This window comes from Acipenser ruthenus, chromosome 34 (assembly GCF_902713425.1).
Source record: "Acipenser ruthenus chromosome 34, fAciRut3.2 maternal haplotype, whole genome shotgun sequence".
Lineage (NCBI taxonomy): Eukaryota > Metazoa > Chordata > Actinopteri > Acipenseriformes > Acipenseridae > Acipenser > Acipenser ruthenus.
In genome coordinates, this window is record NC_081222.1 from 12,555,152 (window position 1) to 12,577,135 (window position 21,984).

The 21,984-nt window shown below is 39.6% G+C and overlaps 2 protein-coding genes across 4 annotated transcripts in view; one reads left to right on the top strand and one right to left on the bottom strand.

The window, feature by feature from the left end:
• The window catches only part of LOC117409788 (complement C3), a 30,376-nt gene extending 22,143 nt beyond the window's left edge, over positions 1 to 8,233 (bottom strand). For both annotated transcript variants that reach the window (XM_059006826.1, XM_059006825.1), the window contains exons 1-12: positions 8,100 to 8,233; positions 6,799 to 6,997; positions 5,973 to 6,135; positions 5,483 to 5,553; positions 5,291 to 5,379; positions 5,069 to 5,151; positions 3,760 to 3,847; positions 2,988 to 3,090; positions 2,533 to 2,653; positions 2,056 to 2,171; positions 985 to 1,131; positions 568 to 780 (exon numbers count right to left, since the gene is read on the bottom strand). In XM_059006826.1, the coding sequence (XP_058862809.1) occupies positions 568 to 780; positions 985 to 1,131; positions 2,056 to 2,171; positions 2,533 to 2,653; positions 2,988 to 3,090; positions 3,760 to 3,847; positions 5,069 to 5,151; positions 5,291 to 5,379; positions 5,483 to 5,553; positions 5,973 to 6,135; positions 6,799 to 6,997; positions 8,100 to 8,170 (1,464 nt within the window). In that variant the 5' untranslated portion in view covers positions 8,171 to 8,233. The remainder of the gene's footprint in view (positions 1 to 567; positions 781 to 984; positions 1,132 to 2,055; positions 2,172 to 2,532; positions 2,654 to 2,987; positions 3,091 to 3,759; positions 3,848 to 5,068; positions 5,152 to 5,290; positions 5,380 to 5,482; positions 5,554 to 5,972; positions 6,136 to 6,798; positions 6,998 to 8,099) is intronic.
• A 4,856-nt stretch (positions 8,234 to 13,089) lies between these two features.
• On the top strand, positions 13,090 to 21,389 carry LOC117962340 (protein crumbs homolog 3-like). Of its 2 annotated transcripts, XM_059007287.1 has the most exons (5): positions 13,090 to 13,558; positions 13,777 to 13,857; positions 17,204 to 17,565; positions 18,305 to 18,378; positions 19,164 to 21,389. In XM_059007287.1, the coding sequence occupies exons 3-5, from the start codon at positions 17,493 to 17,495 to the stop codon at positions 19,365 to 19,367; spliced, it is 351 nt and encodes a 116-aa protein (XP_058863270.1). In that variant the 5' UTR covers positions 13,090 to 13,558; positions 13,777 to 13,857; positions 17,204 to 17,492; the 3' UTR covers positions 19,368 to 21,389. The 2 variants fall into 2 exon arrangements, with proteins under 2 accessions (XP_058863270.1, XP_034766481.2); XM_034910590.2 differs by lacking the exon at positions 13,777 to 13,857.
• Positions 21,390 to 21,984: the final 595 nt, after the last annotated feature.

Genomic DNA, 21,984 nt, shown 5'->3' on the forward strand with positions numbered 1-21,984 from the left:
TTGCTGATGATGTCTTTCCCTCGGAGTTCCATGCCGACATCACCTTAGACACTGTTGCTCGTGAAACATCAGCAAGTTGAGCTGTCTTGGTCACTGAAGCGCCTGCCAAACGTGCCCCAAAAATCACCCCTCTTTCAAAGTCACTGAGGTCTCCTCTTGTAGCCATGCTAGCCATAATTATAGGCAACCAGGCCTTATACATGACCCTAAACATGCTGGGATTTGCTTAATTATCACATGAGCTACACCTGTGTGGAAGCCCTTGCTTTCAATATACTTGGTGTCCCTCATTTACCCTGGTATTTCCATTTTTTTGTCCACTACCTGTATATATATATATATATTTTTTAATTGATTGTTCCCAAGGTTTCAACTGCTCTGGGTTTTTTTTCTGAATAACGTAACATTATTCAGCAGGTTTCATTCGACCTGATGAAGCAGAATTGATTCTATAGGGTGATGCAAAACTTTTGGCCAGAGCTATAATAATGTAACGTTGCATTAGACAGCACCTTTCTCTGGTATGTTAACAACTAAACATATCTGTTAGTGTTATCACAAACGTACCAGGTAAGAAAAGTACTGAATCTGATCTGACGTTGCTGGATTATCATTGCGGATGTTCAGATTGATGGGGAGATTCTCTCCGGGTACCAGTACTGATGTCTGGACTCCAATGTGCAGGTAGTTGTTTGATCCATACTGTGTTATATATGGCAGTGCGATCATCTGCTCCTGTGCCTGTCTGTGTGCTGGGAGACCCTCCATTTTTGTTTTCACCTGTTGAAAAAAAGCCACATTTTCATCAATTCAGCTTTCAAACGAGGTCCTATTGGAAGTGACTCTGCAGCAGCAATTGTTGATGCATAGTTCACCCCCCGAGTCTCTGTAAGTCACTTTGGATAAAACCGCCTGCTAAATGACTGATTAATAATAATAATAATAATAATAATAATATGAAACTGCTCGTCTTGCAGTACATACAGTTATGGGCAGATGTACAGCGCTCCCCTGTGTGTTGAGGGTGAGCTTCACTGTGCCTTGGTTCTGGGTTTTTCCAGCAACATTCCCTGGATCTGCAACAACATCAATGTTACTGGCTGGGGAGCCGTCCGGATTCACCACCACCACCTTTCAATAGAAAAATAAACAGAAGAGTCAATGAAGGGATCTTAAAGAGATAACAAACAACAAGTCTTTACAAAAAAACAAACAAAAAAAAAACGTTTCTTGTTTGGAACAACTGTAAGTGTGTTGCTTGTTTTTATTGTATTGATTATACATAAAACACAAAAAAACATTTCTAGATCTACACAATAAATAAATTAGGATTTTGTACTCGTTTAAGCCTTTTGTGTACATCCCCCAAAAAACGTTTCATTTTCGAACACAGCAGTTATACCTCCTTTAAAACCTGCATACATCTATCTATCTATCTATCTATCTATCTATCTATCTATCTATCTATCTATCTATCTATCTATCTATCTATCTATCTATCTACTTATCTATCTATCTATCTATCTACTTATCTATCTATCTATCATCTCCTTTGGTCATGATTTTTTATTTTCATTTTTAATTGAAACAGTTTTGTGTGAACTTTGAAAAAACATATATGCATTCTAAGATAGATAAATAGATAGAAAAATGAATGTGGCACAATTGTGCACTCAATGACTGAATGAATATATATATATAGTGTCTTGGGTTAACTAGCTATTCCATTTAAGATCTTAAACACTTGCTCGCTCAGGTTAGCTACAGTCAAATTATTTACAGCATTGTGCTGCACAAGCACGCTCTTCATCATGCGTTTGTAGTATTGCTAAGGGTTAGGGTTAGGGTTAGGGTTTAGTTGTATTGCTAAGGGTTAGGGTTAGGGTTAGGGTTTAGTTGTATTGGTAGGGTTTAGGGTTAGGGTTTAGGGTTAGGGTTAGGGTTTAGTAGTATTGGTTAGGGTTAGGGTTAGGGTTTGGGTTTAGGGTTAGGGTTAGGGTTTAGGGTTAGGGTTAGGGTTAGGGTTTAGGGTTTAGATGTATTGCTAAGTCTTACCATCACATCAAAAGGCATTCCAGGCTTATAATATTTGGAAGTTTTTGTGAAGAGAATCGTGTAAGGGGATTTCACAATCTGGATCCCAGACCTCTCAGCTTCCACCATGTCACTTCCTGCAAGAGAAAGACAGAACAAATCCATTCAGAATTACTGTTACCCGTTTGGCTAAGAAAATAATGACACAATAATAAAAAAAATTATAATAATATATGTAATGCACACTAATATACAGCAAAACATGTTGCATCACCCTGTAGAATGAACTCATTGTGCTTCTTCAAGTCCAATGAAACCTGCTGAATAATGTTAACATATTGAATTGCACACCGCCTTGTAGTTTTTCATACACTTAATGACGCAAATTGAAAAATGTGCCATTTCAAAATCTAACATGAAATACTACTGTACTACTATTATGGCTTCCGGTAGACTTTTGAGATATAATTTGGTAGTTCTCTTGTAAACAAAACCTACCACTTTGTGTTAAAACAGTTACAGAGACATAGATAGGCATTTGAAGAAGTTTGTCGATGTCTGGGAAAGAGCTCAAAATGTCTTCTCTTTTCAGAACAGCCAATCCCCGGCCATCGTTAATCTGAAAAAAAAGGAATTCTATTAAATTGTTTCCTTTCCTAGTTTCTTCCTTCCTTCTTTCTTTCCTTTCTTATTTCTCACTCGTTCCGGAGGTGCTTTTCTGTTCTCGCTCCCCTTCACAGACTTCCAGACGTGTTCAAACAGCAAATGATTTCCATCAAGTCTAGGGCTGGGGATTGCGTTGCCCGTGCTTCCTCACTCAGAGCCCTTACTTACTAAACTCCCTGCTATCTCTGAATAGTTAACCATTAAGACACAGAAATACACTCTGAAAATCTCATTTGAAGCTCTGTGCTTTTCTTTTGTGAAAAGGGTCTGTGAAACAAATCCCGTACCGCTATTCTCTGAAGGGAACTGGAGAAGCTTTTCTTCTCATCGTCGACCAGCACTCCAAAAATAACATAAGCATTGCCTGAAACCTTCTTCCCATACAGGTAACTAAAGAGAAAGAGAGGGACGATTTTAAAAGGGCAGTTATAAACATATATGTTGTACTCCAGCATCAAAACTAGACTTGGTACTTCTAATGAGGTCCAGTATTCACTTCTTATTCTTCTTTACATGTTGTAACGATTTAAAATCTGATACTGCAGGTTTGTTTTTAAGCGAAAGTATTAAATTGGGAAACTGGAGCTGGATTGGGACCAGGGTTGAAGTCAATTCTCAATTCCAATTCTCAATTCCAGTTCTCAATTCCAATTCTCAATTCCAGTTCTCAATTCCAATTCTCAATTCCAATTCTCAATTCCAATTCCAATTCCAATTCCTGTTCCCTTTTAGTCAATTCCAGCACCCCATTGATCAAAATTGCAATCAGCAGTGTGCTGTTAAAATGAGTGGCAGCATGTTACTTACATTGAAGTCCCTGTTTGCTAGGCAATTCAATTGGCTTCACAATGAAAGCAGTTGGACAGTCACAACAGTTCTTATGACAAAAAAGCAATTGGAAATGGAACTGGAATTGAAAAACAGGGTTTGACCCCCGACCCTGCTTGGAACACAGAGTCCCAACGACTTACAGAGACTAGGGGGTGAAGTATGCATCAATAACAACTAAGCCTCCCTATATTAAAGTACCCTTATTATGAAGAATAAAAGGTCACTAACGTGGCAGTGATTTCGACAGTCAGCTCATTATCATCAATGTAGAAGAACTTCTGCATCGGCTCCACCTTCACTTCAAAGCTGGGCAGCACTGCAGGAGATTGGAGACAGATTACAGGCAGCACAGTTATTCCAGATAGGAGACAGATTACAGGCAGCACAGTTATTCCAGATTGGAGACAGATTACAGGCAGCACAGTTATTCCAGATTGGAGACAGATTACAGGCAGCACAGTTATTCCAGATAGGAGACAGATTACAGGCAGCACAGTTATTCCAGATTGGAGACAGATTACAGGCAGCACAGTTATTCCAGATTGGAGACAGATTACAGGCAGCACAGTTATTCCAGATTGGAGACAGGTTACAGGCAGCACAGTTATTCCAGATTGGAGACAGGTTACAAGCAGCACAGTTATTCTATTCAGACCCCTAAGCACCGCTCTCTTCATTTTTTTTAATCTCCCTGCAATTTTCATTTTCTCTTAAACTACATTGTTTCGATAACTTACTCTGATTTTGTTCAGTCGAAATGCAATGTATCAAAATGGCATCAATAAATACAGCTTGTGTTCTGTTTGGTACTGAATGGGTTAAATCAGATTGACAAAGTAATCCCAGCACTCCCCATAGCTTATTTCTTTAATTTAGTGCATCACGTTTAAACATGAGTTTGCATGGTTACTGTAACGTGTGTCTCTTTCAGAAGTGAACACCATACAGCAGCGAATGGAAGCTCACTGCAGGTTAGATTTATTCATTAGTTTGGGAAGAGGCTACTTTATAAGAAATAACCATTGGATGTGTTCAGAAGCTAGCTTGATTACAGTTGATAAAGTTTTTAAAAAAGTGCCACTTTAAATAAAGGGTGAGCAGGGCTGGAGTCAATTCCTGTTTTTCAATTCCAATTCCTTTTTAGAATCAATTCCAATTCCTTTTTAGAATCAATTCCAGTTCCAATTCCTTTTTAGAATCAATTCCAATTCCAGTTCCAATTCCAGTTCCAATTCCCTTGAAGGACTTGGAATTGATATTTGAGAGACACAGTAATTGCTGTGATCGCTCAGCTGCTTCATTTGAAACCAATTTAATTGGCGAACGAACTTCGACTTCACTTTAATAACGTGTTGCCGCTGCGAGAAGCTTTAACAGAATGCTGCTCATTGCGATTTTGAGCAATCAATAGTGGGTATGGAAACAGGGAACAGGAATTGGGAATGGATTTTTAAAAAGGGAATCGCAAAACAGGCATTCACCCCCGACCCTGAGCGTGACCTTTCTGTAACCCCAATAACAAGAGAGCTCTCCTCACCGTACTCCTTAACTTCAAATTCGGAGGTGAAATTTTCCTGGGGTGTGTGTTCATACTTGGCAACCACCTTCCAAATACCAGGACTATAAAAAGAGAGAAAGAAAAGAAAGGGATGATCAGAGAATCATAAACTACAACTCCGCATTCAAACAGCGTTACAGCAAACCGCGTTTCCCTCGCCATTCAACTCACTATACTAAAATGGGCATCTTTGAAACGTACCTGACAACCTCTGGCAGCTTGTAAGAGCTGGATGAGATCCCAGTGACCGGTTTCATCTGTTCCTTATTAATGATGATCCCGTCCGGATTCTGCAAAGCAATCCGCACGTTTAGGAAGGAATGCACGGGTTACAAAAGGCGGACAGAGGTTTTAACAGAAAAGGGTGAGCTTGTGTAAAGAAAAGCCCTTTACCATAATCTCAAGAGAGATGGCGTTGCTGGTGGGATCCAAATGATGGGTTAGAGCGAAGACTCTGTAGAGAACTGGAGAGAACGAGAAAGAAAAATACAATGGGGCTCAAACAATGTGCTTTGAAAAGATTCATTCTGACTTACTGGAAAAGGCTCCCATATTTAAAAGCATAGCAAAGTGTAATAAAACACAGTGAAAGCATGGTTAAGCATTGTAAAGACCAATAAGGTATGATTAAGCATATTTAAATAAAAACTATGCTAAATAGAAACAGAACGACTGTGCAAATTTACAGAGAGAAGCATAGAATACAGCTATATACCAACAAAAGACCAGCCCTATTATTAGGTTCCAGGTCAAACCGAACTTTTTTTTTTATCACAGGAATTTCCATAACATTCAAAATATGAAGACTGCAGCTCAAACGGTTTGACAAGATTAGCAGTTGAAAACACGGCAGTGGATTTCGAAAGAAACACAACAGCCTTACTTGTGTCTGTTGGGGTGTAGATGGGCTTGTCTGTCTGCACGAAGACATATCCAGAGTGGAAAGACACCACAATGACTTTCTCCAGGATGAACAAATTCGATTTTGCTATCAGATAGACAAACTGACTCGTCCGGGACTCCTTTTGAAAAGAATCTGCTGGTATCTGGATGGGGAAAAACAAGAGAGTTTCTATTACAGATTATTACAGATTATTACAGATTATTACAGATTATTACAGTGTCACGTTGCCACCAGAACCTACACAGAGCAGAGTTTGTTTGTTTGTTAATGTTCCCTTCCTCTTTTTTGATGTTTCTTTGTGGTTCTAGCTCCAGTTATTCAAATGCTGGTGTTTTTTTCAATGTGTAAGACTGTATTAGCAGATTTAATACTGGAGGGGGAGGACAGGTGTAGTCCAAGTGGATATAGGACTACATCCCCCAGAATGCCTCGGGGCTGTAATAGAATGAGGGATTCCTGCCTGCAGGCTAATTCCAACCCCGAGGCATTCTGGGGGATGTAGTCCGGTACCCACTTGGACAAGCTGTGTTTATTTATGTATATTTGAATTATGACTTAACGTGAGGAGTCATAACAATATAGTTAAAGAGAAAATTAAAATAACTGGAAACAGCTATAGCCAAAAGTTTTGCCTCACCCTGTAGAATTAACTCATTTTGCTTCATATAGTCAAACGAAACCTGCTGAATGATTTTGCGTTCATATTTTGAATTGCATACTGCTTTGTGGTTTTCCATATACTTAATGAAAAACTGACTCAGGCAGAAAGCTTAATACAAGTTTCATGACGCGATTAAACACACACCTTGATAGGCGTTGTGACCTGGTAACTATTCTCTCCTTTCAGAATAATCTTAGGCTTGCTTGAATACAAGTTCTGTCTTTTAGCCGGAAAGTCTTGCACCAGAATTTCAACCTCGATGATTCCTGCAGCACCATGAGCTTCCACGACGACGTTTTCATCACTTTCAACCCGCAGCACATTGGGCGCGGTCATCACGTATCTGTAAGGAAAACGTACACGTTTAACATCCTCGTTTCACTATACAGCATTCTTCTGTAGCGTTTGCAGTACAGCCGCTATGTCGCGTCCCTGTTGAGTTGTTCCACTTTGTCTATAAATCTATCCAAGCTCGTCTGGAGAATCCGAAGTTCCAGAACGGAACAGATCGCCTCCTTCCATTCCGATCACGTGACCTCGCAACTTTAGGACAGGTCTCTGATCTGGTGCCACTGTGGTCTGCCAGCTTGTATTGCAAAACAAGCCCACTTGCTCCCATGCATAAATATTTGCCTTGTCTCAACGTGGGTCAAAAGTCCTCCACGTTTATAAAATGCAACTTTTGACCGCGCGCCAACTGAAACTTCAAAAAGCAACCTTCATCTTTCTTCTTACTAGTTCATAGAGCAGCACGGGATATGAAAGGTAAGCATTGTCATAGACACATCCTGGTGACTTTCTGTAATGCAGAAGCCATAACGCTGTGCAGCATAAAGAAATATCCCTAGAAAGTGTTCTGAGGGCATCAGATGATTCGAGGGCATTTGCCAAGCATGCCCACCTTTCAGCAACTCTACAAAATCAAGCCATCCTGTCCCCAACCCCAACCCCAACCCCAACCCCAACCCCAACCCCAACCCCAACCCTAAGCTTAAACAACCCCTGCCCTAAAACCTAACCTCAAACCCAATACCTAACCCTAAACCTAACCATTAAGAATCATCTGATGTCCTCAGGACACTTTCTAGGGGGTATTCCTGTGTGCTGCTAGCGCAGAACGACATCAAACCCCGACCTCTTTAATATCAAATCAAATTGCAGCATTCATTAATGCTGTTTCATTGCTTACTTATTTATAAAACTGTTCAATAATAATTAAAAACTCTCCTTTATGAGTTCTTTGCTATGTTAATAAAATACAATCTGAAAAAATGAATTCAGGACGCTATAAGAAACACATTTGACTGTATTAACGACCCACTTACTTACTTACTTATCAACTTGTCTGCCCAGTCTCTTTGAGCTGATATTAAAAGGTTTTGACTGTATAAATACCGGACCAGATAACATGCAATGCGTTCTATAATTATATCAGGAATACTCACAGTGGGCTCCCATTACAAAGTGCTGGGAAGGAGAGCGCCAGGAGAGCCACGCAGACTGTAGCCACACTCATGATGGTGAGCTGAGAGTCCGAAGCGCATTGCTTTACAGTGAAGGCTCTTTATACACTGGCAGCACAGCTTGCAAACTGATAACCTTGAGAATCGTTTGCACAGCAAAGCAACGCCTCCAGTTTGACCCGTTCAGGTGTTGCAAAAAGCAACATTGTGTACAACAGATATGCACCCCTCAACTTAAAAACACACGCAATCATTACGCTGTAGCAAACAAAGAGGTTTTTTTTTAATTGTTCGTGTAGTTTTAGTTAAACGAGAGGTTCTCTAGATGTTAAAATATACAGCTATGGCCAAAATGTTGCATCACCCTATAGAATGAATTCATTTTGCTTCATAAAGTCGAGAGAAACCTGCTGAATCCTGTTGCACACCGCTTTGTAGTTTTCCATAAACTTAACGGAAAATGCACACAACAAATGAATAACGCGACATTTCAAAACCCCCCTTCCCCGAGAACATTTTGGAAAATGATTAATCCTGACCTACATATCAAATCAATAAAATAAAAACGACACAACAAGGTGGATTAATTTAAAATGATATAACCTGCAAACTTGAATGAAAAACCCATCAATTAATGGAGTGGGCAATACAGTCATATGTTGATACATCACCCAAACAAACATCTTACATTTCAATCTTATTTTGCGGGTTGCACGATGACAGACGGGTCTGTCGGTTTTAATGTCAGTTTGAGGGTCTAATCTGTGAAATCCGGGTCACTTGGGCGCTCTGTAGTGGATGTGGGATTCAAACCTGCACATGATAGTCCTACATCGCGATTGAAAGTTCATTAAGAGATAAGATGAATTAATTTGCTAGAACTTCTGTAAATATCGCAATACCCGATGTGGCTAAACAACAGGAGCATTCTACCAGGAAAGGGTTACTTAAATAAAAAAATTCTGATTTCCAGTAAGCTACTTTTTCTGAGCCAAAGTAAGAGTTTTGGCATGGATGCATGGTTGGGATAGAGATAAAATTCAAACAAACCCCAGAGATAACCATTGGGACACTGTTTACTGTTTAAAAGATTAGACAGGTAAATATATATATATATATATATATATATATATATATATATATATATATATATATATATATATATATATCAGCAACACCTGCCATAACACTGTCAGTAAGAAGCTACTGTTACGAAACTTCAGCAAGAGAATATTTTTTTTAAAAGTGGTACCGTTATGGTCACCTCGTTACAAAAATGATAATGCTGCTCTAGAAAGAGTGCAAAGAAGAGCCACCAGAATTATCCCGGGTTTAAAAGGCATGTCGTATGCAGACAGGCTAAAAGAATTGAATCTATTCAGTCTTGAACAAAGAAGACTACGCGGCGATCTGATTGAAGCATTCAAAATCCTAAAAGGTATAGACAATGTCGACCCAGGGGACTTTTTTAACCTAAAAAAAGAAACAAGGACCAGGGGTCACAAATGGAGATTAGATAAAGGGGCATTCAGAACAGAAAATAGGAGGCACTTTTTTACACAGAGAATTGTGAGGGTCTGGAACCAACTCCCCAGTAATGTTGTTGAAGCTGATACCCTGGGATCCTTCAAGAAGCTGCTTGATGAGATTCTGGGATCAATAAGCTACTGACAACCAAACAAGCAAGATGGGCTGAATGGCCTCCTCTCGTTTGTAAACTTTCTTATGTTCTTATGTTCTTATGTATGTGAAGAAAACATCACACATACCGCGGGTTAAACAGTGAAGCATTTTAGTGGACAGTAAACTCAGCATAACGGGTTTATAGAACCCAGCAAATAGGAAGACTCTCCCTCAAAGGGTATCTGAGAGACTGTGGTCATGCAGTGAGACACATGACACCCACAAAAGCAGTTTCATGTTTTTAACCTATAGGTACCCCTACATCTTGAGGAGTTTCCAGTAAACTGAAAATCTCAAGCCAGCATTTCAAAGGGTTTATGAGATAGAAAAATACCATTTGAGTAAGCAGCGGATTGAAATCACGCAATGCAGCAAGCGGATAGGTTTGGAGCGCACATCGGTAGACTGGGGAGTATCTGGAGCAGCAAAGAGAAAGACATTTCTCAGTAGCGACTCGGTGCGCGCTAAACTGTAACTCCAGCGATAAGCAAACGAGGTGCCAGGAATTCACATGGGTCTAAACTCCACCACAGACTATCAGAAGGCTTTCATTAATCTAAGATACCGGGAAGAGCTCAAATAAACAAGCGCTATCAGTAAACTACCCCCTCTCTCTCTCTTTGGAAAGCCGTCAGCAACATCCACCCGCGCCGCGGCTTGAAATCAACATCACAGCGAGCAGGATGAAGGACATGGCGCGTACAAACAGCCTGTTCAGAACAGTACAGAATAGGAAACGCTCCAGGTGTCATTAGCTAAGCAAAAGGATGCATGGTAAATTATACAGCATCACAACCTTCACAGCCAAACAGATCGCTCCGTTGCGGTAGGCTATGTCACGATACACCACAGATTTTTTATTTTTTATTTTAAAACTTGGACCTTCATAATGTCGGAGTGGTCTTTCTTAAATGCACCACCAGAGGGAGCCATATTGCAGAATGGGAGTGATCCGTTTCTCCTCCACTTCTCCACCGGTGCCCTGGCCAGAATAGGATGAGATGACGCAAGCTCCTGATGAGAACCCGCATAACATCACTCACATGTACGCGTCAGGGCTGCGGCTGGCTCAGCCTCGCTTAATATCACAGAAGAATGAGTTGGGTTACAAGTTAGAACGTTTCTGTAAAACAAATTGACATGTTCCAGCAAAGTACAGGAGGAGCGTGCAGCACGTAGTGTGACGCGGCAACGTGCGTGTTTACAGTGCAGCAAAGCAGGGCTACTGGTGTATTAACATTGCGTTTTATGCTGACTTGACTCCTGATCATGTCAGCTCCTCTTATTGAAACAGTTTTTGCGGAGTTCATTAGAAGTGTAAAGATAAGAGTAAACTTTGGGATAAACATTGACCCCTGGTGGCGATTTCTGTTTTTGCATCAGACTCAAGTTCCCAGTTGTGCTGCGGCTGTACCCTGCACTGCGCTGTTGTAAAAGGACACTCTCAAACTCCAACATTCGCAATTGTAGAACCATTTTTTGGGGGAGCAGGCAGCGTTACCATCAGTATTAATGACATCGTTTTGGGTTGAAACAATGACCCTCTCGTCTCTGTATAGCTCACTGAACAGCGTTGCCAAGCAACAGGTGGTCTATTTTAACCTTTGACTCTGCAGGGCTTAGATTGCAAGATCAAAACATTCTCAAAACTACAAATGAAACGTGAAGTCACCAGTGGGCCTGAAATCTTTTTTATTCTTTTCTTTTTGTCTGCCTGACAGAAAGCCAACCTAGGCTCTTACCTCTAGCAAAGTCATCCCCAGCCTCTGTGATATAAGAACACGTAAACATAGGAAAGTTTACAAACGAGAGGAGGCCATTCAGCCCATCTTGCTCGTTTGGTTGTTAGTAGCTTATTGATCCCAGAATCTCATCAAGCAGCTTCTTGAAGGATCCCAAGGTGTCAGCTTCAACAACATTACTGGGGAGTTGGTTCCAGACCCTCACAATTCTCGGTGTAAAAAAGTGCCTCCTATTTTCTGTTCTGAATGCCCCTTTATCTAATCTCCATTTGTGACCCCTGGTCCTTGTTTCTTTTTTTAGGTCAAAAAAGTCCCCTGGGTCGACATTGTCTATACCTTTTAGGATTTTGAATGTTTGAATCAGATCACCGCGTAGTCTTCTTTGTTCAAGACTGAATAGATTCAATTCTTTGAGCCTGTCCTCATACGACATGCCTTTTAAACCCGGGATAATTCTGGTGGCTCTTCTTCACACTCTTTCTAGAGCAGCAATATCCTTTTTGTAACGAGGTGACCAGAACTGAACACAATATTCTAGGTGAGGTCTTACTAATGCATTGTAAAGTTTTAACATTACTTCCCTTGATTTAAATTCAACACTTCTCACAATATATCAGAGCATCTTGTTGGCCTTTTTTATAGCTTCCCCACATTGTCTAGATGAAGACATTTCTGAGTCAACATAAACTCCTAGGTCTTTTTCATAGATTCCTTCTTCAATTTCAGTATCTCCCATATGATATTTATAATGCACATTTTTATTGCCTGCGTGCAGTACCTTACACTTTTCTTTATTAAATGTAATTTGCCATGTGTGAATGCTGTCTAGATCATTCTGAATGACCTTTGCCGCTGCAAACGGTGTTTGCCACTCCTCCTATGTTTGTGTCGTCTGCAAATTTAACAAGTTTGCTTACTATACCAGAATCTAAATCATTAATGTAGATTACAGTACCCACTGTGGTAAACAACAGTAGCTGATGTTCAGTAAGCTATGTTTTTCAGGGTAAAAGCATTGGTTTTTGGCCAGTATGCATTGTTAGTATAGCGATCAAATTCAAACAAACCCAGGAGATAACCATTGGGACACTGTTTACTCTTTGAAAGATTAGACCGATCACTGTGCTGACCCAGGTTTGAACTATTGCAGAGCCGAGAAGAATGGTGATGTGGTGTTTATATGTAGAAACTGAACCCCATTTAAAATCCACAGGGTCTGCCTGTGCATGCACAGGGAATGCGCAATTAATACCGGCGCGTGAAAATGTATTAGAACATCTCATGGCTTGTCATTTAAATGTTTTATATACACTCCTGTGCAATCAGTGACGTAGAAACAATAGGCGCTCGTGTGTGAAAATGTTAGATCACTCTGTGCTTTAATCAGGCGTCTTAACTTCTAAAACAAACTCTCCTGCATTTTACCATGTGTGGCTCTGTGTTCCTTTTCTCTTTACTGTTTTAAATGAATTGCATGTGTGGCCTATTAAAGTCATCAGTTAAATTAGACTATCAATCATTTGCCCATTTTGAAAATGTTCCAAGATTTTATTTTTGTTGCACACATACACGCATATCACTGTGAAATACGTGTGAAAAACGGCGGTCCGTGCGCAGTGTGAGAAATTGAGGAAAAGTGACGTCAGTGCACCTGTTGATGGGGGTGGGGCGGGTGTTTTTCAGCGTCCCAGGCAACAAGACACGTAAACACGGCACATTTAAAACCAAATACACCTTTACAGGGAGAATGCAAAGCGATGCCTTTTAGTTAAAACACAAACACGTGTAATAAGCTGTTTGTCATTACCCTTAAATAGTAAAGCTGTCTCGTATTTTGTTGAAAGCCCACACAAAACCGTGGTCTGAATTTAGTCTAAAATGTTTTTTTTTTTAAACAAAGCAAATACTGCAAAGTGCTTAATAATATGCTGTCCCGTTTTGAAATACCTGTCGACAGTCGGCCGAGTGCATGCGCAGAAGGAGAGACTCTCGCCAAAGAACAGGTTCGGCTCTCAGGTATGGTAATGTGAGACTGGCGGACACGTGATCGGGAAATAAGGAAAAGCGAAAAAAAAGTACTTGCAAGCGAAAGAAAGACTTTAAAGAAGACCTGGGATTTAAAAACACCTTACAAAAGCAAAATAAGTAAAATAATACCGCACTAAATAATAATAATTAAAAAAAAACACACACACACAACCTGTTTAGACAATACAGAACGATTGTGTTTCAAGCCAGTTTCGGTCCAGGTGAGGCGGAAGCGACCTGGCTGGGGAGGAATTCCGCAGCAAAGAGGATTTAACCTTTCCGAACAGGTACATTACACCAAATCTTGAGAAGGGTATTTTTTTTTGTCTTGAAAATTGTAGCCTTATTTAACAAGTTCCTGCAGTCGTTTTAGCCGAGTTTCAGAGTCGAGTTGACTTTGAGCCAGGTTTCGGGTGAAACTGGGATGTGACCGAGCAAATTGCTGAATAATGTTCTAAATGCAATAATACAACATTTAAAAAAGACTGGAGAAGCTGATATATCAGCTGTTTCATATTCGTTTCTGGTATTTTGTATTGTTTATTTTGTAAAGGTATTACCAGTTTATGGTTTGTGAATTAAATTGCTGTACAGGCGCGTTATCCGATTTAAAAAAATGCAACGTTTTTTTTTATCGATAATATATTCATCGTTCGAGGAAAACTGTGGCAAAAGGAGAAAAATAATTTCAGTGCGAAAATGTATTCACAACATTTTGTCTTTAATTCCTAATTAATAAAATGCACTATGTTTGCAAAATAAGGCCTAATTCATTTTTTTAATTATTTTTTTAGAAACAATATGGATTTAATGGGCGATCAATAGAAAATATGATTTGATGGGAAGCGGATTATTTAGATATTCTGAAATGAATGTGCGTGTGTTTAAAAAAAAAAACTTCAAACAATTGTCAACACTATTATAAATTAGTTTTAATTCTTATCGTGTGTCAAGACTAAAGATGCGGTTTATATTTTAATTAAGCGTGTTTTCAAATCTATTTAAACAAACCTATACGTGTCTCAGGTCACGCCTGCGTTTTCACCCTGCCATTGTCTTCAGTATCAGTGATTCGGTTGCTCTGAAACGGGACATTGATTAGAGAAGTTTTGCTGAGTGTTGGACTGTAAATCGCAGTAGCTTTGTTTTTTTTTTTTGTTTTTTTTTTTTTGGGGGGGGGGGTGTCGTTTTCGGGGTATTGCAAGCACTATTATTATTATTATTATTATTATTATTATTTATTTCTTAGCTGACGCCCTTATCCAGGGCGACTTACAATTGTTAGAAGATATCACATTATTTTTACATACAATTACCCATTTATACAGTTGGGTTTTTACTGGAGCAATCTAGGTAAAGTACCTTGCTCAAGGGTACAGCAGCAGTGTCCCCCACCTGGGATTGAACCCACGACCCTCCGGTCAAGAGTCCAGAGCCCTAACCAATACTCCACACTGCTGCACTATCTAGTGAACCACACCCCTCCTATGTAACCGTTTCATGTTTGTGTGTGCGGTTTTGTGTACGCCACACCTAATTGACGCCCCTTTATCTTAAGAACTGCGTGTGAAATCGCAAAGAAATTTGCTCTTAGCTGGCATTGCCTGTCAGGTTCCGCCAAGATTGACTGTACAGTTTGGAAACTGCGTAGGGCTGCGTCCTGTTGCAGCGTAAACATAAAAGCGTTTTTAAGCATCCCTGTGTGTGGAGTTTATCATTGTCAGAGAAACGCTGTTGTGGTTTTAATTAGCCATATATTATCCTTTGAGATCCAAACATCATGTAGTTACATTAAATTGCTGTTCTGTCTGTATGTGGCCTTTCTGTAAAAACACCACACACGCTAACCCTTTCAGTGCCACTGTCCTCATTTCAGGACAGGCTACATCGTGATGTATTGGAGCATTTTTAACTGGCATCTGCTTGTTTTTCTGTCTTTTCTCTAACTACAGCATATGGCCAAAAGTTTAGCATCACCCTATAATGTAATCCAGTGTGTTACGTTAACATATTGAATTACACATCGCTTTGTAGTTTTATGTGTACATGACAAAAAACTGACAAATGGAAAAATGTGACATTTCAAAATCTGACATGAAATACTGTACTACTGTAATGGCTTCCAGTAAACTTTTGCGATATCATTTGTAGTTTCTTTGATTTACATGATGTTAAATAAATACTATACCTAAATTATGTTCACACACACACACACACACACACACACATATATATCAATATTGTTATAACGTAGTCTAATTTTGTCAACTGCAAAAGTTAAGTCTAAATGCACGAGATCAAATTTAAAAACAAACACAGTTTGTGTTTTCAGGGGGTTTTTTTTCTCCCAAAGAGAAATTAATTAGGTACTTGGGGTTAAATTCAAAAGAGAAAGCCAAACCCGTAATATTGTTAAATTCTCAATTCTCCCAGAGAGAAATATACTGAACAGATTCACAGCACAATGACATCCCAGACACCCAAACACACAGCATTGTGCACCTTCCAACAAACACTGCACTATGGGCATTTCCAGGACCCACTTCAATCCCATAGTCCCTTTCAGTCCAGGCTGTCCAGTCGGATACCTGTTCCCCCTTGCCTGGGAAGTAGACTAGCTGACTACAAGGGGTTATCTCATGGGATGTGTGTTCATCTCAGATCAAACAAAAGCACTGCTTGCAATTCATTGTGTTTAAGTGCCATAGACATATCCTGGGAGAGAAGTCTTGGTTAATCCTGTAGCGTGTCAAAGCTGGCTATGTTTTTGGGGTCGAATCTGTTTCAACATGTCTGGTGATTTTAATAAACTGAAGCAATGGGAGCGGTTCCTGTTCTGTCGTGTTCTGTACAAAGACAATGTGAATGAGTCACAAGCAAGTTTTCGAACCCCACAGCACACCTGATGCATCTGGGTTGCAGTTTGAAGGATTGAATCTGACCCACACAAGCGATTCGCTACTGGAAAGAACAGGCATTTTGAATCTGCTGTGTCGCACTGAAACAATCTTTGTTTAAAGTCAAATAAAGAAGCAGAGAATATGAAGAAGAGGAGAGGAAATGCAATAGATTTAAAAGTTTGGTTTTTCTAGTTTTTTTTGTGGATATTGTAACAATGTTTTTAAAGGCTAAGGTTTTGCATCGCCTAGAATTTTAGGATCAAGACATTTTTTTAAAAAAACAACTACGAACATAATTTAGATCTTTTTATTTCACATCATGTAATCAAATAAACTTCCAAACGATAGCCCCAAAGTCTGCCAGAAGGAGGGTAGGAAGCCATAATAGTAGTACAGTATTAGATTTTCAAATGTCACACTTTTCAATTTGACAGTTTTTCATTAAGTATATGGGGAAAACTACAAAGCTGTATAATTCAATATGTTAAGGTAGCATTATTCATCAGGTTTCGTTCGACTTTTTCTAAAGCAAAATTAGTTAATTCTGTAGGGCGATGCAAAACTTTTGGACATACCTGTATATCATTTGAATGTAATAAGTTTATTTAAATGATTGTACAATAGGATTCGTTTGGCGATGCCTTTTAAATAGTTCAGAGACACATACCCAGCTAAATCTATTGCAAGCTATTGATTTCAAATGAGTTTCTAATTGATTGGTTTCTTCTTATAGGAACACTGGACTTCAATCAAAGTGCAAGATCAGGGATTGGGTTCTTTTTGAAGATTTGAAAACCAGACGGCTGCTGCTTTGCACACCCGAGGAAGATTCCTCTATTCCTGTTTTTTCCTCTAAGCTTTCCAACCCTCCTGGTTGTGGATTGCATACTGGAGGCATACAGCTAAGTCAACACTGGGACATGCTGAGAACTTTTTAATTGATTTTAACTGAAACCGCCAGGAATTGTGGCTTTTTTTAAAAATTTTAAAAACATTCAACATTTTTTTTTTTTTTAAAGAAGATGCTACAGTCTAAAAACCTTCTTGGCGTGTTTTTCATCTTTCTGCAGTGGTGTGGAAGAGACGTTAGTGAGGGTAGGTCATCTGTCACGGGCTGGTTTTTAATTGCTGTACAGCTACAGCCAAAAGTGTAGCATCACTGAGAATTTTAGAATTGAGACAAAAATAACCAACTATATAAACATAGTTTTAGATCTTTTATTTAACATCATGTAATCAAAGAAACTACAAAATTAGATTGAAAAAGTCTACCGGAAACCCTAACAGCAGCACAGCAGAATTTCATGTTAGATTTCATTGTCGCATTTCTCTGTTTTTTACAGTTTCTCATTAAGCCTGTGGAAAACTACAAAGCGCTTTGTCATTCAGTATATTAACGTAACGTTATTCAGCAGGTTTCATTCGACTTTATGAAGCACAATTAGTTAGCTGCACAGTCATGTCGCACATTTGACGCGGATCCCTTATAAAAATGAGAATCCCTTCTAGGAGAACTGTTAAAAAAAACAAATACTACACCGCATGTTATCGGACAGTAAACTGGGCATGTATTTCTATGTGATGAAGATAGAATGTGATATTTAATAGGATTTTAAGAAGATCTATTAATGTACTATTTCTCTATCAGAGAAAAGGTACAGGATCTGGGATTTGGCACAAATTCACCCCCAAGGACCCTTGATGTTTAATATTCAAAGCACTGAAATACATGAAATAGTCAAGCAGCTTCACCCTGTAATCTTCGACTTGATAAGCCCGTGCACCACAGCGACAGCAGCACACACAGTTATACCTTGCTCTGTTTTTATTCTAGCAAATACAGCCTCCGCGGTTCTGGAAAGGGATGCTGCCAACGTGACGACCCCCACTGCAAGCAGTCCTCCTCAGGTAAGGACGTGTTCTTTGATGCTTCGCAGTCTGACACATTGAAGCAGGGGTGTCAAACTGGTTTCATATGGAGGTCCTGATTCGATACCCTGAACGCTTGGCGAGTGCAAGTTATTAAAATACACTGCTCCAGATGTTGTAGGTTCAAGCAGAGGTCCCAGGTATTAGGAAGCAGCAGTCACTAATATTCTTTCTCTTTTGGTGAGCGCTAAATAACAAATGGATCTGTATCTATTTATATATATTTTTTTCACCTGTATCCTATTGAATAAAAAAAGACATTTCCACGATATTCCGTAGGCTGGATGTTTGCATTAAAGAAACCAGCAGAGTCCTTCAGAAATCCGACTGTGATAATTGAATGTATGAATGGATTATACTGCTGAAATACTACTTAGTACAGTATTTCATGTTAGATTTTGAAATGTCACTTTTTTATTTGTCAGTTTTTCATTAAGTATATGGAAAACTACAGAGCGGTGTGCAATTCAATATGTTAACATCACATTATTCAGCAGAAGCAAAACTAGTTAATTCTGTAAGGTGATGCTAAACTTTTGGCCAGCTCTGTAGGGTTACGTGTGTTCCCTTGAAAAAGAAGAAAGATTTATTGAATTATTTTGCTAACCACTTCAAAATGCAAGACCAGGAGTTTGGCCCAATCTTACAAGCCCATGGGGAAGCTCCACATTCAGTATAATATTTCCAGTAATAAGCTCATCAGAAACACATCCAGTGTGACCCATCGTCTGTAATTCATTCGTTCCCTTTCCATCTCCACACAGCCTGTTAACATCGCAGCCATTGTGGCTCCCATTGTGACCCTGAGCTGCCTAGTCATCGCAGGCATCATCGGCCTGGTCATCTTTCTGAAGATCCGAGAGAAACGACAGACCGAGGGAACGTACCGGCCCAGCAGCGAGGAGCAGGCTGGGACCCGTGTGCAACCCAACACCCTGAAACTCCCTCCAGGGGAGCGGCTCATCTAGACCTGGGTTCAGACGAGCTGGAAAGACCGAGTCAAGTCTTGCACTTTCCAATCCCTCCTGAAGATTTTACTGTATTTGAAGTTTTCCATCAAACCAGCTGCTGGCGTGCTGCCCCCTGCTGGGAACTCGTCGACGCCACACCCTTTTGAAAGTGTGGTCCGCCACACACGTTGGATTTACTGCAGTACACCGCTAGGATGGGGAAATGACCATTTCCAAGCTGGCTGGCCCGCCTGATAGCCCTCTTGCACGCAGACGTGTTTGCTGCAATACGAAACGCTCCGGCTCAGTCCGTTTTTATAAATGAACTTTTGTGTCAAATAGAAGCTTGGAATTGCATCCCTGTTGTCATTCTGCGTTGCTTTCAAAGCCGAGGTAAAAGGTCTACGTGACTCGGTTTCCTCGTTTCACACTCATTGAAGGCATCAGCCGAATCGCTAGTAATCTTGACTCGGTTCATTGTAGGATTAAATCTGATTTAAGGCATTAGCTGAAATGATGGCCTGCTTGACTTTTTCAAGTTTACCTCAGAATTGATGGTAAGCGACCTACGAAATGGGGTTCAGAGTACATTTAAAATGGTACTTTTAAAGTCTGAGGAGTTTGTACTTCTCTTATGATGCTTTCAATCATGAGTAATTCGTATTGCATATATAGTGTGTTACATCTGATAAACCTGCAAGAAAGTTATTAAGCAGATAGAATTATTTTGTAACCCTTGTTTGTACTATTATATTACCCTCCTTCAGTGGGCACGGGTGTTTATATAATGTAGAATCCAAGGTATTTCTAATTTGTAGAGAGATTTTAAAAGTTAAGTTTTTTGAAGTCAAAACGACTGCTGTATGTAAACTTTTACTGTTTCTCTTACATTCTTTAACCCTGGACGGCCGTGCTGGGCAAATCGATTTTAATACAGCAAAATACAAAGTCACCAAACTCACAGAGGCAGTTCAGTCTGTCCGCTAGATTTCAAAAGCTTCTGGAGCAGAGCACCAGTTTTATCATTTCTCTTTGTTTTCTCATAAACCGTTTGTGAGGGTACAAAGTACTGTTATCTTCTAAGACTATTGCATCGCTTCAATAACACGACGTAGGCTGGTGTTTTTAAAGTTTTTTTCTAGTTTGTAGAATGATTTAAACTGGTTACTGTTTTGGGAGGATATTACTCACTTTAACACTGTGGGTCTGAATCATCAGCAAACCACACAGTTTCACACGTACTACTGCAGGTGTTAAGTGACCAATCACATCCACTGGTACTATTGTGTTTGTTAGTTGCACACTTCAAACAGGCTTTGGTTAGGGCTGCTATAGGCACCAGTCATTCACTGTCATTCAACCAGACATTCACTTCAGCCCAGGCTATTGTAAAGTACGCTTACTGAACAATCACACAAGCAAAATACATGAGATCAGCCCATGGAGTTGTGTGCAGGACTGTAATGTGGTCGTATCAGTGTTACTGTCACAGATTACCAGACTGCTGTACAGTAAGTCGTTTTCATAAACACCTGCGTTTACACCGATTGACCACCAGGGGGCGCTTATGCTCAGACACAGGCACATGGGGATTCACTGTATGAACCCAAGTGAATTGCTTTTCCCAATCGTCAGGCATGCATCTATTGTGCAATGATATTGTAGGGTTCTGTGTTTTTTCTTTACTGTTTAGGGATATTTAATAGTCCGCTGGTTAGTTAATTATTGATTTGTAATCACTACACAACGTTAATGGGTGGATAATAAGGTTCGTAATTCAGCTGAAATGACATTTGGAGGTGAAGAAATCTATCTGTTTAACCCTCATATCAGAAAGTATTATATATATTATATTTAAATGTTAACGATTTTAAATTATTATTATTTTTTTTTAATATAATAAATGTCAGCCAAAGAAATTGACACTGTAATTTTCTGAATGATGTTGCGTTAATCGAATCAATCAACTTGCCATGGTGTGTGTCTGAATCCCTTGCAGACTTCAGAATAAATTTAAAACACATTTGAAGACTACACAAAGTGTTCTTGTTTGTACAGAGGTTTTTTTTTAGAACACAATAATAATGACTTGTTATAAACACAGAGAAAACTTATGTTTTTGATATTCTTTACTTACAACAAATATTGGGGCCCGAGCACCAGAATTGGAACCCGGGTCTCTAGAGGTGGACAAGCATGAGAGCCTTGTGAATTAAATAGCCTGCTGTCTGTCTAGCTGTGCTACTACCCTCCCCCCACCCCTCCCCCGAATTTGAACCCAGGCCTCCAGAGAAAGGTCTGTCTGTCTGTCTGTCTGCCTGGAAAAACTGGGATTGCCCCAGTTTTCAGCGTTACAAAGACGTTTTCTGTTTAAAGAAATGTTATATTAATAAAATGAAAACACAGTCTTTGTTTTGGCAGTCCGCTCCTAATATTAAAATTCATTCTGCCTGTTGTTTTATTAACCCGGAGAGGTCAGTGACCGGAAAGCCTGAAGAGCAAAGTCTGCTTTGTTTTTCCATTTCGTAGACAGGAATTCTCCCAGATTACAATAATGACATCAGGGGGGATTTATTCTTAAAGGTGTAGTAACCCATTTAAACACAAAAAAAAAAAATCTTAAAGCTGCAGTGCC

Bases quoted from the DNA above. Each gene is read 5' to 3' on its own strand.
- LOC117962340 (XM_059007287.1), top strand. From the start codon at position 17,493: ATGCTACAGTCTAAAAACCTTCTTGGCGTGTTTTTCATCTTTCTGCAG. The intron at 17,566-18,304 runs GTAGGTCATCTG...TTTTTATTCTAG, and splicing joins TGGAAGAGACGTTAGTGAGG to CAAATACAGCCTCCGCGGTT. The intron at 18,379-19,163 runs GTAAGGACGTGT...ATCTCCACACAG, and splicing joins CTGCAAGCAGTCCTCCTCAG to CCTGTTAACATCGCAGCCAT.